General features: G+C 44.4%; 1 protein-coding gene across 1 annotated transcript; it reads right to left on the reverse strand.

Annotated features, from left to right (window-relative positions):
* Nucleotides 1–2337: 2337 nt before the first annotated feature.
* On the reverse strand, nucleotides 2338–16657 carry calcoco1a (calcium binding and coiled-coil domain 1a). Its single transcript, XM_080535143.1, has 15 exons — nucleotides 16532–16657; nucleotides 15003–15160; nucleotides 14767–14869; nucleotides 13544–13746; nucleotides 13113–13325; nucleotides 12583–12731; nucleotides 12349–12418; nucleotides 11954–12109; nucleotides 11214–11468; nucleotides 10951–11076; nucleotides 7438–7533; nucleotides 7041–7128; nucleotides 6031–6278; nucleotides 5759–5850; nucleotides 2338–5211 (listed from the first exon to the last, which is right to left on the reverse strand). The coding sequence occupies exons 2-15, from the start codon at nucleotides 15132–15134 to the stop codon at nucleotides 5184–5186; spliced, it is 1959 nt and encodes a 652-aa protein (XP_080391269.1). The 5' UTR covers nucleotides 15135–15160; nucleotides 16532–16657; the 3' UTR covers nucleotides 2338–5183.
* Nucleotides 16658–17053: the final 396 nt, after the last annotated feature.

A 17053-nucleotide genomic window follows, 5' to 3' on the forward strand; every position in this document is an offset into this window, starting at 1 on the left:
GAGCAGGCACTTCCATAGGTCAAGGCAGGCAGTGGGTGCAGCGGGTATAATAAATCACAGCACTCTGCTGAACAAGGACATCAGATAAGGCTGTGGTGTTCCCTGGCTGTGCTCTGTGGACCCTACCACCGGAGCTCAGGGGAATACATCTAGTTACGCAATATGAGCGAGAACAGAGCCACATTTTATATATTCCTATTGAAGTTGTTTTTGTCGTAAGGTATTCTATGGTTTTCACTTATCCCTCAGAGACCATGAACAAGTTACTGTATGCTAATCACAAGAGTGGCGATCATCCCTGAAGCCCCTGTTTCAGCTGGCTCTTGGTATGACCACCCACTGCTCAGTCACATGACCCAGTGGAGATCAGATATATCATTGATCAGTCACATGGTCCTGTATATGGTTGATAGCTGAAACAGACATCATAGGATACATACCCATTAACAAACATAATGCAAAATGAAGCATAAGAGGCGTGGAAGACAAATAAGTGCTCTACCAACTTTCTACCAAATCATTAGCATAAGCACTGTAAACATATGGTGTGTTTTCACAGTGTCCTTGGAATGCAACTATACAGGCCTACGGTTGATCTTTTTAATAGATGGAGAGAGGAGAGTGATAAACAGCGAGGTTAGGGGAAGGTGAGAAACAGTTAATTAAGTTTCATTAAATACAGATCAATAAAGCGGAGCTGGGATTAAAATAAGGTCTATACATTATACTCTGTTTAACAAGGAAGAGCTAAATGGCCTCATATATTCAACCCCAATAAGATGTTGCCATGGGAATCCCAGGGAGAGGATGTTTGTTGGGGTAGAGGGAATTAAAGAGGTAGTGCAGTGTTTCCACTGCAACCGCCTTTCCATACCTGTGGTGATCAATTGCGTAACTAATGATGGGGGAGAAGACCATTTTTAACTCAAATCAGAAACAAGGTTTCATGGAAGAACAACACTGTGTAAGGTAAATGCTAATTAATAATTACAATGGAGTTACAATGGAGAGAGCAACATATAATAAGGTTAACATTTCTATTACACACTCAATTACTCCACTCCGTGCTGCATACTAATTATTAGAAAATGTGCAAAACTATCCATAATAATACTCCACAAGTGGAGGATACCACAGAGACAGCTTTGAACTTAACCATGAAGCACTGTCCCTTTATTTACTGAGTTTGCTCTGGACATGAGCAATTTGCATTGATTTCTAGATTACAGCCCTACTTGGTCCATTTAGCTGTTCGATAATGAAGCCACCTGTCCCCTCAAAGAGCTTAGGAGGATAGGGCACTGTGAACACAGACACTCCTGAGCGGCCATACCGGAGGAGAGGCAGATCACACGTGGGATAAAGGCGGGAAACTAAAGGGGAGGTAGGTATCACAGGCCTGGCTGATATCACGACTGGCGGGGTGTCCCGAAGCCACCATAGAGGGCAGTAAGGGACATATCATATGCAAGATGGGGGTCTTTAATTGAAATGTTGAATCACATCATATATTTCCCATGGCTAGGACACCTGAAGGGAGACAGGGAAGTCATGTGTTACATGTGCCTTGACAGTGAATCCAGGGAGGGTACAGGGAGCAATCAAAAGGGGAAAAGTGTAGGAAGGTTAGGGGAAGGTGAGAAACATTTGAGATGGAGAGATCATAAATGTAACACCTTCCCTGAGAGACACAGAGAGGTGCTCTAAAAGAAAGGATAATGGAGAAAGGGGAGAGAGAAATGAGTGGAGGTATCAGACATGGGTGAGGAGGGTATGCTCGGAGGCAGGAAATGAAAGGGGAAAAGAAATAAACAAGGATGGGGAGAGTGGAAAAAAGGAGAGTAGTGATTTGGGTAAGAGAAGAGTGGGAGCTGGGGGGCAGCCAGAGGGGTCATAAAGACTAGGAGATGTGTTCCGCCCCTGGGTCTTCATATCTTTTACATTTCTAATTAAAAGAGATAAAGAGTGAGGGAGTCATCAATCCCCCAGTGATTTCCCAGTTAAGGTTTTAGAGGGGGCTGTAAACTAGGCAGCCCAGCATCATTGATTTTATAATTAGCTCTCGTCACCCCAGACTCGAGATAGAGAGAGCGCAGGAGGAGGGGCGGGAGGGAGGGAGGCTGGGGACAGAGGTACAGGTATGGAGGGATGCAAAACGCATGAGAAAGTCAGTGGGAGACGGAGTAAGGGAGATGCAGAGGTGAGAGAAGAGGACAACCTGGGAGAGAGAACATAGTGAGAGATGGGCTATAAAGAAACTGCACTGTTATTATCAATGGTGAACAACGGCAAAACAAATATTTCTCAAAATGAATAGACACAACAATTGGTCCATAAACAACTTTTATTACAGAACCCCACCCTCACGCATAGAACTACCTAGACTCTAATGTTTAAAATGTAGGATGACCTCCACACACAAAACTTAATACAAACCAAAGTCACTGGAGCTTTATTGCAATTAGAGTACAGTAGGTGTCCAGGCACCAGTGTTGGGCAATATTACTTAGTAGAGTAATATATTAGTTATTACATATTACTCCTTAGGAAAGTAATATCCTTATTACTTGGAATCAAGAGTAATAATATTACTTTACTTTTATATTACATATTACTTTCCCCCTTTCCACCCGCAAAAATATGTTTGCCCCGCACAAAGTTTGCAACGGAGATTAATATTTTTGTCATCCTTGACAGACACAAAGTCAAAATAGTGTCGATACTTCCAGCCGTGGAAAGTAAATGTACGCTGTTCATCATCATCCGCCATGGTTTGATTTGTTTTGAGAAACGCCGCTACGCTGTCAGTTGTCAACACACTAGGCTACGTCATAAATGTGTGCAGGCTGCGGCACGTTCTAAAAGGAACAGATCTATAAGCTACTATGCACCTCAGCGCAGTGTGCTGATTGCTTGTATATCTGTTCTATCTTTGCACGCAACAACCCCGGTACTATACATGAATTATACGTTTAACAGCCATTGTAACGGGTAACGAGGCCCTTATTTGGCGGAGTAACGAGGTATAATATTACTTTTTCGCAGAGTAGTCTCGTTATATTACTCGTTACTGGGTAAAGTAATAATATTACAGTAATATATTACTTAGTAACTCGTTACTGCCCAACACTGCCAGGCACACACCAATTTGACTCTCGGTAGGGTAACCATAGAATGTCCCCCAGTAATCATCTAAAATTACAACAACAAAAGGCTGGATCATAAACAGAGAGCGAGAATGTAGTGTGCTACTTTATGGTTCACATACCAGGATGTAGTAAACAGTGTACTACTCGGCTACTCTACATCATCCAAACAGACAGGAACCAGAACCGGTGGACAGACATAGGTGGGGTACTCCAAAACCTGCTGAACACACAGCCTTCAATTTCATTACAGATAACGTCACACTGTTTGCGTCAACTACCCGCTGGGTAAGTCCCCTACAGTAGCACCGATAGCTCTATCCTTTGAATGTAAATGTGAAATGTTATCAGGCAATTCAATTGACTGTTCACCTTTTAGACAGGAAATCTGAAAAAGAAAAGTATATAAAAACATAAGTAAACACAAAACACAATTGGTAATGATTCTTTTGATAATGATGACAGGTAAGACAACATTGATGATTGATGGTTAATGAGTATCCTCATCCCCAAACTCTTCTATAGCAAAGGTGCAAATACAGCAAATACAAATCAAGAGCGCAAAAAAGTGCCTCTAGCACATTCCTCTTATTTCTAAGCATTACACACCTAGCGTTAGCATTCTTCTTTTACCACACATTAACTGTGTGAACGGTTAAAACCTTAAACTAAACAAGAATATCATTTCATTACAATTTAACTCAAGTTGAATATTGACAGAAAATCATCAACAATGTCTTTAGTGTTCCCTCTGTGGTAACAATCTTTCCACCAACCAGTCATGTAACACCAGTGTCCATTCATTACAGTAAGTAATAATAATAATAATAATTCATTACATTTATATAGCGCTTTTCCGAGGCTCAAAGACGCTGAAGTAAGATCAGATTCCTTAAATCCATTTGTTCTTTTAGGCACAAATTTAGAACAGGTTTCTCTGAAGCAGAGCCTGTATATATCGTGCAAATCGAGTGCATTGTAATAATCTATTTGCACACAATCTATATTCTTCTTATACAAACATATAGTTTAAGCTTAAAACAAGACACTAGGCTATTAGGTTAAAATCTGCTGGCATGGCTGATTTTCAAAATATTATAGTTTCTCTACAGATACAGGGCAGCAGGAGCAATAGTTGCATACTTATGTGGACAGAATAGACAATGTATTGTGAGAAAATATTCATTTCAATCATGATTCATCTTGCCCTTAACTAAAACCAATCCAGAGTTTCTCTTAACATCTTGATTGATCTCCACACACATGATACTTATGTCACACTTTTTCAATTGTATACACTTCTCTATCTGTAACTCTCCTTTCAAATATCACTAAATAACTGCAGTAATAAAGCAACAATTAGCCAATGAGTAACAGAAAGTGCTTATAAAATCTTAGGCTTGAACAGCAGGAGAGACAACATGATGTGCATCAGCACAATATGATGATTCTACCCTAGCTGGATGTTTCCATGACACTTAGATTCTCCTGAATAGTATTTAAATCTGCTGTGCGCAGAGTAAAAACTAAAAGCAAGTTTAGCTGTGATTCTGAAAAGAGACACACTCACACACAACATATCCTAATTACAGTGGGCGTTATGATGTCTCGTTAACGCCGTCATAAAAATGACATAGCTCCCGCCATAAAGCTCACTACATACCCATGACTCAACTGAAATAACCCTGTTATGGCACATGAACTATTAAACATTCAACTAATGCTTAAATGTTCACCGTTTCACGCTTTATAACAGTCTTATGTCGGTCGTAACTATGAAGTTGCTTGTCAAGACCTGTTACGACAGGCAATATGTCATTCTTAAGACCACATTTGGTACAGGGGCCAAAACAACACCCTTAAAGTGATACATCGCAAAAGTTCATGTCAAATGTCAAGCAAATTGCATATTAACATATTCTGTCAGTGTAGAGCTGGGTGGTAGTGTACGTATGTGCTTGTCTGCTGAGTAAAAGTAAAGAGAAGACCACCCTGACTCCTGGAGAAGTGCCGTCTCCACCGGTTGTTGCTCCTGTTTTACCATAAAGAGGTATCAGCCAAGTCACTGGAGGAGGAGACAGAACAGAAGAGCACATGAGAGGAGGGCAGCGGAGGAGGAGAGCATACGGAGAGGAAGAGCTGAGAGACAGATCGAGGGAGAGTGGGGGGAGAGAGTGCTTTAATGATGCTGAAAATTGGCCTGTGACTGCCGTACAGGCCGTTGGTAAATCATTGCTACAGCTTGCTGTCAACTTATCTGTCCCCTTGTCCTCAAATCTCTCCCCCACCCCACCCCTTGCCTCTGTCTTACGCAGACTTTCTCTCCTCAACCTGCTCAACTTACCTTTACGACCAGATATTCAAAACTTCCATCTCTGGGCCATACTCAGCCTGTCTAGATGAATAATTGACTGTGTGGAAGTGTGTCTGAGGGAACGTGCATTGCATGAACTGTGTGTGTGTGTGTGTGTGTGTGTGTGTGTGTGTGTCTGTGTGTATGTGTGTGCGTGCATGCATATGTCTGTGCATGTGCATGTGCATGTGTGTGTGCACGTATACGTGTGTGTGTGTGGCTGTCTGAGCAGACTGAGGAAGAGTGGGTAGCTGGCTACCTGAAGACGGTGTCTGTGTGCTCAGGCAGCAGCAGCGCCGTCTCCTCCCCAGAGCTGTGGCCTCCACACTGGGCTGCATCAAAGTCCTCCTCCTGCACCAACACAGACACACACAGAGGCCAGTGAAGCGCACACAAATACACATACAGCTATAGGCCATAAAAGTGAAATAACCAACAGCACAGTCTTAATTGCCCTCACAGGATAATGACTGAGCCAAATGAACCCCAGTGACTGAGTCCTGTTATCAGTGATCTGATAGTGTCTCTTACCGACTCAGAGCTGTGTGTCAGTGTGTCACCGCCTGGTTGCCGTGGAGAGGAGAGGGGGGCGGGCTGGCTGATGACCACGGTGCCTCGGGAGAGTTCCCTGGGGGAGGGAGGCGGGGTGGCGGGGAGCAGGGAGTCTGGCTGAGCCTGGTCACACAGGCTGTAGTGGCCAAGGGGTCGAGAGGGACGCAGTGGCTGCAGGGCCTCAGGATTCTCATCCTCTGAGTCAGACTGTGGGCTGTCGGGGTGACCTACCATTGTCGCACATGCACACACACACACACGCACACACACACACACACGCACACGTTTTCATCAGAGCAGGCACAAGCTGTAACCAGGGTTCCCACACCTCCTGAAACATCAAATTCAAGCACCTTTCAAGGACTTTCAAGACTCAATTCCCTCAAATTCAAAGACCCAAAACAGCATAGTTTGAGACAGATCTAGATGAGAATTTATATAATACAGTAGGAACTATCCACTCACAGACAACAATTAAAAAGAGAGGCTTGAATGTGTGAACACTAGATGGTCTCTTGCCTTCTCTACCACAGCACAGCAAAACAATATATTGTGAAATATGTGTAAATACAGAGACTTATTTACTAGTTGACGAGCTAAGTACATTTTTTTGAATATAGATATATTTTTTAGAGAGAGACAGAGAGAGGGGAATTCAAGCACTTTCAATGACCCATGTCTATATTCAAAAACTTGTAAGACCTTGATTTTTTTTCACCAAATTCACAAACTTTCAAGGCTTTCAAGGACCCGTGGGAACCCTGTGTAACATTGGAAGGTTTCCCTGACAATGTGCCCTTTACCCTGACGGAAGGGAAAAACTCTGGGCCTGACTCTCCTTATAGCTGGTCAGGTGGTGTGGTCAGGGGAAAAAATGGCCCTAGTGATCCTAGGCACAGTGTGTATTCAGTCTGTATTCATTCTGGTTGTGACAGCCCTTAACATGAGTAGTGCATGCATGCTGTAGGTCAGTGTCAGGGTCCACTCACTAGTGGGGGCGAACACTGCTGCACTCCACTTGGCATCTGCCACAGCCTCCATCCTCTGTTCCAGATGGCACATATACTCCATCAGCTCCTGGACAGAGGAGAGCAGGACCATCAGACTTACCCCACCTGGATCACTCACCAGATGTGGCTGGTGGTGGAGGTCAGAATTCGTGAGGACGGGCTCATTGTAATACATGGAATGGAATTATGATCGGTTTGTTTCTATTCCATGCATTACAATGAGCCTGTCCTCCGATTTCCACCTACACCAGCATCAACTGCCACTCGCAAAGACAATTTAAGCCTCAACTCTCGTTCGTAGGGAAGGGCTGTTTGTGGAGAGACAGGGAGGGGAATGAGGGGTGATAGAAAGGTTTAAAAGGGAGGGTGACTGTGCCTGTTTCTCCATCAGAAGTTGCTCTTTCTCCTTCTGGGCCACCTTAAGACTGGCCTTCAGCTCCTTCAGCTCCCTGCGCGTCTCACTCAGCTGGACCTGCAGGGGGCAGTATGCAAGAGGAGGAGTCATGAGCATACACACAGGCAGCATTGGTTTTTAGATTAGATTCAACTTTATTGTACCAGACAATGAAATGCAGTTTAACATCTAACCAGAAGTGCAAATAGTGATATAGTGCAAAACATTATATTGTAGACAAAATAGGATATGTACAGTTATGAAGTGATAAGTACAGTAAGATAAGTACATAAGATATGTACAGTTATGTGATAATTACAGTATGTAAGTACAGTAGGTAGTAGTATATACAAGAGATGGATAACAGTAAGCTATGTACAGTTAACTGTGCACACATGATTGGAAAAGACCAGTTGACATAAACAATATCAACTCAAGGTGAATATGGTTGGGTTTCCTTATTGAAGTTGACAATATGTTATATATGACATGATACATGGAGTATACTTAAAAGCATTTTGGATGCAAGTTTGTTTGCAACTAGAAATATACTTTTCAGGTATGTGTATCTGGGCCACCTAAAAACCTTCCCTCCACACTAGACCCCCTCCAGTTCGCCTACCGCAAGAACAGGTCAATGGAGGACGCCATCTCCACGGCACTTCACTCCACCCTGACCACCTCGATAGAAGCAACACCTATGCAAGGATGCTGTTCATTGACTTCAGTTCAGCATTCAACACCATCATCCCCTCCAAGCTGGTCACCAAACTCAGTGACCTTGGTATCAGCATCTCCCTTTGCAACTGGACCCTAGACTTCCAAACCAACAGACCGCAGCTCGTCAAGTTGGTCAAGCACTCCTCCTCCACCCTGACCCTGAACACCAGCGTGCCACAGGGCACTACTCCCTCTTCACCTATGACTGTGTGCCGATGCATGGCTCCATCATCAAGTTAGGTAGGCCTGATAAGTAACAATGACGAGTCGGCCTACAGGGAGGAGGTCCAGCAACTGGCGGTGTGGTCAGTGGTGTACTGACAACAACCTGGCCCTCAACACCAATAAGACCAAGGAGATTGTTGTGGACTTCTGCGTACGGCTGCGTACACTCCTCCATCTACATCAATGAGATGGAGGTGGAGCGTGTTCCCAGCTTCAAGTTCCTGGGTGTCCACATCTCCGAGGACCTCTCTTGGACCCTCAACTCCTCTTCCCTGGTCAAAAAGGCGCAGCAGCGCCTATACTTCCTGATGAGATCAAAGTTAGCCCAGCTGTCTCTCAGGATTCTGGCCAATTTCTACCGCTGCACCATTGAGAGCATCCTTACCAACTGCATCAGTGTGGTACGGCAACTGCACTGGGTCCGACCGGAAGGCCCTGCATCGGGTGGTGAAAACCGGCCAGCGCATCATCTGCACCAAACTCCCTACCATCAAGTCCCTCCAGGCAGACCGGTGTCGGCAGAGGGCAGCAAGCATCATCAAGGATCACACCCCAACCACAGTTTGATCCCCTACCATCTAAGAGACTGAAGAAGTATAGGATCCTCAGGACCCGTACCAGCAGGCTCCAGGACAGCTTCTTTCACAGAGCTGTCACTCTGATGAACAACTCCCCCCCCCCCCCCCGGAAAAAAAAAATGGGTACACTGACTCTCAGTATCCCCCCCCGAACGTAACGAAAATGGGAATACAAGTGTATCCTACAACGTTAGGCTATTCTTCAAGCCTATTCTAGATTTTTCAACAGAAAAACAAGCATACATTATTTATGATGGTATTGACAAGAAAACACCAAAAAGTTTTTTTTTTTTTTTTAAACCGGGGTTTAACCGCCCAAGCCTACTTTGCACAGACCGTATTTTTGTAGTGCACTTACCTCTTTTTGATATAGCCTCTATTTATACATCTGTATACACTATACTGTACATAGCTACCTTAACTGTAAATAGCTTACTACTATCCTCTCCCGTATATACCTCTCACTACCGTACTTGCCATACTGTACCTATCACTATCACTATCATGTTTTATATCACTATTTGCACTTCTGGTTAGATGCTAAACCGCATTTCGTTGTCCGGTACTTGTACTCTGCAATAGGGATGGACGGTTTTTCGGTTAAACCGAAAACCGGGGTTTCTAAAAATAGAAACGGTTTTTTATCAAAACCGTCAGAAACCGTTTTTTTTTTTTTTTTTTTTTTTTTTTTGAAGAATAAAATAGAATAAGAATAAAACTGGAACATGTCACATGTTTGTCGTGTGTGAAAATAACAATGATACAGTCTGAATCTGCCGCGCAATGAATGAGAGGTTTGGTCAGTTGTGAAGAATAACTGAGGATTAATATCTAATTGGGATTATATTTAAGGGTAACGAATCACTCTATGGGAAAGATAGTTGCCTTCAGTTATTGGTAGATAGGAAAGGTTTTTACAATTACTCGCTTACATTTAATAAGATAATTTTCGCTGCTCTCTGTAAAGCGCATTGGGTCACTTTTGTGAGAAATGCGCTATAGAAATAAAATGTGATTTGATTTGATATCAATCAATCAATCAAACTTTATTTATGTTCTATAGCACAAATCATGCATTGAATGTAACTCCAAGTGCAGTATTTACTAAACCACAATATAATAAAACAAGAGCTATACGGATCAAGAGTGTTTGTGCACAGCGCCACTGTGTGTGAAGGCGCTACTGAAAGTGATGACAGAACGCATGTCTCAGAAGATACGCGGTCACTTAGTGACGCAAAGGTAGTTCTGTATTTATCTCTATCTGCATTAGTACATTTATTTTGAAAGCTCTATTTTGACAGCTCTACCATGGGCACTTTTATTTTGATGGGGCATTCTTTGTTGATTGACTTACGACAGTTCAGGGCGAGTCAGTCTCGCGGCATGTGGTTTTTATGAAAAGCTTTAAGTATGTTCACTGCATAATTCTAAGTCTAATATTTCAGTGATTATTGAGCAGTATTCAAATATTTAAATACATTGAGCAGCAGCTGAAACTTTGTCTAAGAACCAAGATATTGAGAAAGCAGTTCATTCAATGAAGACGCTGTTCCAAGAGATGATCTTCCGTGCAGGCGTGCACCCTGGATCAGCGGAGCTGGTGTGTTAAGTGTTCATGTGTTTTCATGTATGGTGTAGCTTACAAAAGTCTGCCTTTCCACTTATATTTGTGAAACTAAGTAGCCTAAATGTGTTGCGACTGTGCTTACGGTGTTTTAATGGTGTTCGACATGAGTGTATTGTAGCAGTAGGGCTCAATTATTTGAAATTGGCGCTCTTTTTCAAAAAAAAAAAAAAACTTTTTTTTTTTTTTTTTTTTTTTACTGTATTTTTCGGTTAACCGGAAAACCGCGGTTTTACTCTCTGACGGTTTTTCGGTTTCAATAATTGGAAACCGTCCATCCCTACTCTGCAATGACAATAAAGTTGAATCTAATCTAATGTAATGTTCTGTGCTGTCCATCCTTACCCGGTTACAGTCCTTCTCTCTCCCTAGCTCCACCTCCACTTTCTCTCTCTCCATCCTCTCCTCCTGCAGCTTCTCCTCCATCCGTTGCATCTCTCCACTTAGCTTCTCCAGACGCTCTCTGTCCTTCTGCCAGGGGGAGACACACACACACACACATGAACACACACTCAGGCCCTAAGCCAGTTGGTGGCTGTCTGGTGTGTGTGTGTGTGTGTGTGTGTGTGTGTGTGTGTGTGTGTGTGTCTCTCTCTGAGGGACTGTACCTCTGCGCAGCGCTGTAGACTCTGTCTCTCCTGGGCCCAGTTGGCCCTGTTCTCCCTCAGGGCCAGACTGGAGTCAGCTAGCTGAAGGGTCAGCTGAGCAGCCTGAAGCCGGGCCTGGTGGAGCTCCGCCTGCCCCTGGTCCCTCTGGGCAACCAGGGTGCTCAGCTCCCCCTTCAGGCCCTCTGCAGAGCACTCGCTCATGCTCAGCCGCTCTCGCAGGCCCCGCATCTCACTCAGGGATGCCTCGCTCTCCGCCTGAGAGAGAGAGAGAGAGAGAGAGAGAGAGAGAGAGAGAGAGAGAGAGAGAGAGAGAGAGAGAGAGAGAGAGAGAGAGAGAGAGAGAGAGAGAGAGAGAGAGAGAGAGAGAGAGAGAGGAACGACAAGCTAGCTCAACAACTCAGTGTTTGTTTATGGGGTGTGGCACGAGGTTGACAGACTCTAAGGTCTCATCAGTTACAGTACGACCACATAACATGAACATAACAATGTTTGCTATATTATATGGCTGGATATAAGCGACCTATTGTGAGTCTTTGCTCAACGCCCACTCCCTTGCTGGTACAGAAAGTTGTGAGCAATATGGCCAACATTTCACCTGGCTTATCAGAGGACCACATGGAGCCACTATTTCTTCCACCTATCCAAAATCCTCAGATCTACACACGATTTGGGATTCCGGGTCTCGCCGACATCCCAACCCCTTGTTTCCTCACATCCTCCGTCTGTGGATGGTGCCTCACCTCTTTCCTGTGGGCAGCGTTGAGCTTGTGGGTGAGGGTGGTGATGGTGTCTCTGAGCTGCAGGGCGTGGGTGTCTCTCTGGGCCAGGGAGCTCCTGAGGCCCTGGAACTCTGCCGACAGACTACGCAGCTCCCCCTCCGTCTGCTCCAGCTTGGACTGAACCACAGGGAGAGGAGGGAAGATGCTTTGGTACCAGATATGGTGCCTGGTGAGCATTCCGGCACAAAATGGCTGCCGTGAATCACCCATGTGGATGCAACACGTAGGTAGAGAGATGCACTTGGAAAAACACTGTATAATGTATATTAATGAATGATAGCCCCATGCTTACTCATGCAGTGTGAGGACTGAGTGTACAGTTCATGACAGAGCAGTGGAGGTTGGAGGTACCATACCTGCAGACTCTTCCAATCCTTCTCTTCCTCCCTCCTCTGGGCTGCCACCTTTTTGGCCCTTTCCTTCATCCTACACACAGAGATTAGCATCATAGGACAGGTTAAGCATCAAATAAAATATAAAAGAAGAAGAAAACACGCACGCACGCACACGCGCACACACACACACACACAGACACACACACACACACACACACACACACAGAATTACTAGAGACAGAGACAGTCTCTGACCTCTCCAGCTCAGTCTCTCTCTCCACAGCTCTCATGGTCAGAGCTTTGATGTCATCCTCAAGCTCTCTGATTCGCTGCTCGCTGGCTGCTTTCTTGGCCAGTAGGGCACTCCTCTCCATGGCCACTGCCTCTCCTGAGACCTGCACCTCCTGTAAGAGGGGCGAGTAAGGATGAAATGGAGAAATGGAATCTGTGCAATATCAAATATTACATAGATATATCCTGAGCCTCCTCTGAAGATTATAATCAACGGATACATAATCCTTCCTGTTTTACCAACATTAAACATAACAGGATCATTACTGGGGCATAACTGGGGTAGTGACTTTCTTTTTTCCCCCCCAAAACCCACTTTAGAAGGATCAGATGATGACCAGACACTAGGGACTGGTTCTTAGACTAAATTGCAGTTCCAATGGAGAATCTCAATTTGAAGAAGCTTTTGAGTCCATCTGGTTAACCAGCCCTAGGTGTGGCCACGTGGTCATAATCAAATCAGCTGGTAATTTGCCTGGGTGTGTGTACAATACCTCTTGTTTCCTCTCCATCTCGTCCATCTTCTCTCTGCTCTGTCTCAGCTCCTCCTTCAGGTCAGCGATGTGGCTCTCCAGCTCCTGGCGTCCTCTGTCCCACGCCTCTCTCGCCCTTTCATACTTCTCCCTCTCTCTCTCCCTCGTCCTGTCTGCTGCCTCCTTGGTCTGGAGGAGCTCTGCACGCTCTCGCAGACACTCCTGCAGGCGACTCTGTCAAAGAGAGAGAGAGAGAGAGAGAGAGAGAGAGATAAAGAAAGTGAAAGAAATGCTGGAGTCAACAGAAATATGATCCATCTCCATCTCTGTGTAACAGTGATTCCCACGCCAGCTTATTAATTTTGTCAGCCCTCATTTTCCCTATAACTGAAAGAGGACAGATGATGTAGAAACTGGCTGTACTCTACTGTACTCTGTCTCTGTCTGCCCACCTGCAGCAGTTCAGCCCTGGGCACAACCATCAGCATGTCTGTCCCTCCCTCCTCTCCATGCGCTCCTTCCTCCAGGGTCACCAGGTCTTCCATGGGCTTGGGGGCACCGAAGGTGAACTGGGGGCTGCGAGAGGACACCTCCCCCTTCCCATCCACATACACAAACTGGTACTCCTGGGAACTGGGTTTGGGGAAGTAGGAGGCTACGACAGGGAAAGAAGGAGGGATAGCAATATAGTTATTTTCCACAGATGCATTTGTATACCACAGAAATGTGGCCATTTTTGTTATATATGACTGTCCTCACAATCCATGCACAATGAGAATGCACTATGAATAACTTCCACAAACAAAATAGGACAATAGGACACATATTCATTCACCTATTCACACACACACATTCACACACCAATGGCGGCAAGCTACCATGCAAGGTGCCGGCCTGCTCATTGGGAGCAATTTGGGGTACAGTGTCTTGCCCAAGGACACCTTGACATGTGGCCAGCCGGGATTCGAACTGCAGACCTTGCGATCATTAGACACTGGCTCTACCTCCTGTCCACAGCCGTCACTGCATTTTGACGACATCAGCACCTGCTTTTTGCATTTACTCATCTTCCCCACAGTGAAGCAATGGCAGTGTTGAGATGTGGGACTCAGTCCTTCATCACTCTGGCAAGAGTCAATGACACACCTGCTCTGCATGGCTCTCTCTAACCAGTCAGACTTATCACCTCAGCTGCTACTGACACAGAGAGGACAGAGGACACTTCTCACAGGCACTGTGTTATCGCTAATGCGTTATTCAGACAGGGCATTGTACCATTGTCTCACTCATCCTCATCACTCAACCTCCTTCTTCCTAAAGGAATTGATTCATTGCCTGACAAAGACCGATTTCAATTCAAACAGAGAGAGAGAGAGAGAGAGAGAGAGAGAGAGAGAGAGAGAGAGAGAGAGAGAGAGAGAGAGAGAGACAGAGAGAGAGAGAGAGAGAGCGAGAGAGAGAGAGAGAGAGAGAGAGAGAGAGAGAGAGAGAGCGAGAGAGAGAGAGAGAGAGTGTGTGTCATGATCTAACTCCTCAATAGGCAATTTACTGAAAGAACAAGCCACAATTATAGATTGGTCAGGCCCAAAAAATGGTTGCGTCCTTTTTCTTTTTGAGTATGGATGTTGGTCCAGACCAACTGTAAAAATAGAATACGATTATGAAGAAAGAGTACCCTGGAAGTGTACACAGCAGTTGACATCGGTGCCCTCCTGGTAACCTGCTGGGGCCAGGGCCCAAACAAAGGTGTGGTAGTCCCTCACTGATAACCACCCCACCTAAGGAAAGAGATAAACACAGATAATCAGGTTATATTCACAGAATACATGTTAGTTAGTTAGTTAGTTAACCTCTGCAACTCTGCAAGGAAGGTTTGGCTCTGTCACCGTTTTTAGGTTAACTCAACTGTACCTTAAAGAGTCCAATCCAATCATTGCTAGCCCATGTGTGCTGTGCGCTTATACTGTAATGGCACTCCACTCGGCTCTGAGGGAAGTAGCTACAACCCACATTTCTAAACTCCACTCTCCCAGCCTTTTCCATGGCAATAAAATCACAATGTCTTGTTCCTGTGGGAGAAAAAAAATCCAATTAGCCACTGCTATAATAACGTAATTATACTTAGTAATGCTATAGTAACGTAAGTATAGGTCAACATGATCAAAAGAGCTCATAGAGAAGTGTATGGGCGAGAGTTGAGTGCTGTGAAACAGGGAGGAGAGCAAGCGTTGAATGTGTGTTTGCTGTAAGGGGATCTCCTCAGTGAGAAAGCAGGAAAGGACACCCACCCCCTGCTAAAGCACGATGACAGTAAGGCCTATGATCACCATGATACATGACCTCTCTACAGGACAACACTGCCACTGGGACTATAGCAGCCATTGCTCTGACAAATTGTAAGACCAGTCACATTTTCCAAATGTCAACGGCACATGAGACAAATTGCATTCACACTGGTGGAAAAGCCAGACGTTTAGCACCTGATCCTTTTCACAGTAAACCTATCGAGGGACACAGTAGCCAACAGGTGGGATTAAATAGCTTTCACTACTATTGTAGCCTACTGGCAAGAAGGTCTGTTTCACGGACAACAGGTGTGTGACTCCCAGTAGTACAATGCAATTTCACTAATTAACTATAACAAGGGGAGCATTGTATTACAGCATGGGCAAGGAGATGGAAACATGCATTATGTCTACACTGTGATCTGCAAATATTAAAAGTAAATGAAGAGCCCTTGAGATCACCATGCACCACTACTTATGCTTAATTATGTATTCATAAAGAATGTATATCGCTTTAATAAGCCATCAGGTTAGGTATGACTAGTGTTGTGAACCTATTTAGGGAAAATGTTAGGCCTAAGGCATATCTACAGGAAAAAACGTTTAAAGGGGAGCCAAACTGAGGGAGAATAAAAGAGAGCTTTCTTTGTTATGAATTTATGGTACGTCGAATGAGTTCACGTACAGCAGTACAGTCTGATAAAAAATAAAATAAAAACAATAATAATAATAATAATAATAATTCATTGGATTTATATAGCGCTTTTCCGAGGCTCAAAGACGCTGATAAATAAATAAATATATATTATATATAATAATAATAAATACCCCACAGCGCTCAGATGACATCGCACAAGACGATGAAACAAGGCCCAGCAGCTTGCTACCATATGTGCAGTCCACACTAGCGCACATGTTCATGAAACATGTTATTGCACGATCTGCTCTTTCAGTAGGCCTAGTTACAATGTAACAACCGCGATCGTCTCTACCTCATCGCTGGATGAAGTCGGAAAACGTGCGCGCTGTCAACAAAGACTTCAGTGCGTCAGTCAAGACTGTTATTCTGCCTTTGTTTAATTGTAGGAAAACTACAACTAAGCAACTACGCAGATAGCCTTAGTGCCCGTCAGAGTCCTCCTCTCTGTGACTCACCTTATTTAAGTCTTTATTTGTATGCAGATGTCAAAAGTGTAACCCGTGTAATATTTAAAGGGTGTCAGAATCAGAAAATAACAAAACGTGGACGAAAATGATACGCTACGTTCTCTTCGGGCTCAGCTGTTCCACTAACCTACAACAATAACAAAAACACAGGCATGACAGTTGCGAGAATCATGGGAAGTGTTGTTTTAAGACTGACCAGCTAGGCGTGCTATAAACGGATGAAAACTACAACACCCAGACATACAGCAAGACGTCCGAAGGTCAAACGTTATATGATGCTTTTCCTGCGCTTCCACGTGTTTTTCTCTTCGATTTGCAATGCGCATGCGCCCTATCATTTATACAGCCCTCGTCTTGGTAAAAGATGTCCAATGACAATGCAGGACCTAATCCGTGTGAGGAGAAAAACAACTCACCGGGTTTAATTGCGAACTGTGGGCGACACATTGGTCAAAGTTCTTGGTAGAGGTCTACCATATATATATAACTTGAGAACGGAAAGCATGCAAT

Source organism: Nansenia antarctica, assembly GCF_963989245.1.
Source record: "Nansenia antarctica genome assembly, chromosome: 6".
NCBI classification, from domain to species: Eukaryota; Metazoa; Chordata; class Actinopteri; order Argentiniformes; family Microstomatidae; genus Nansenia; species Nansenia antarctica.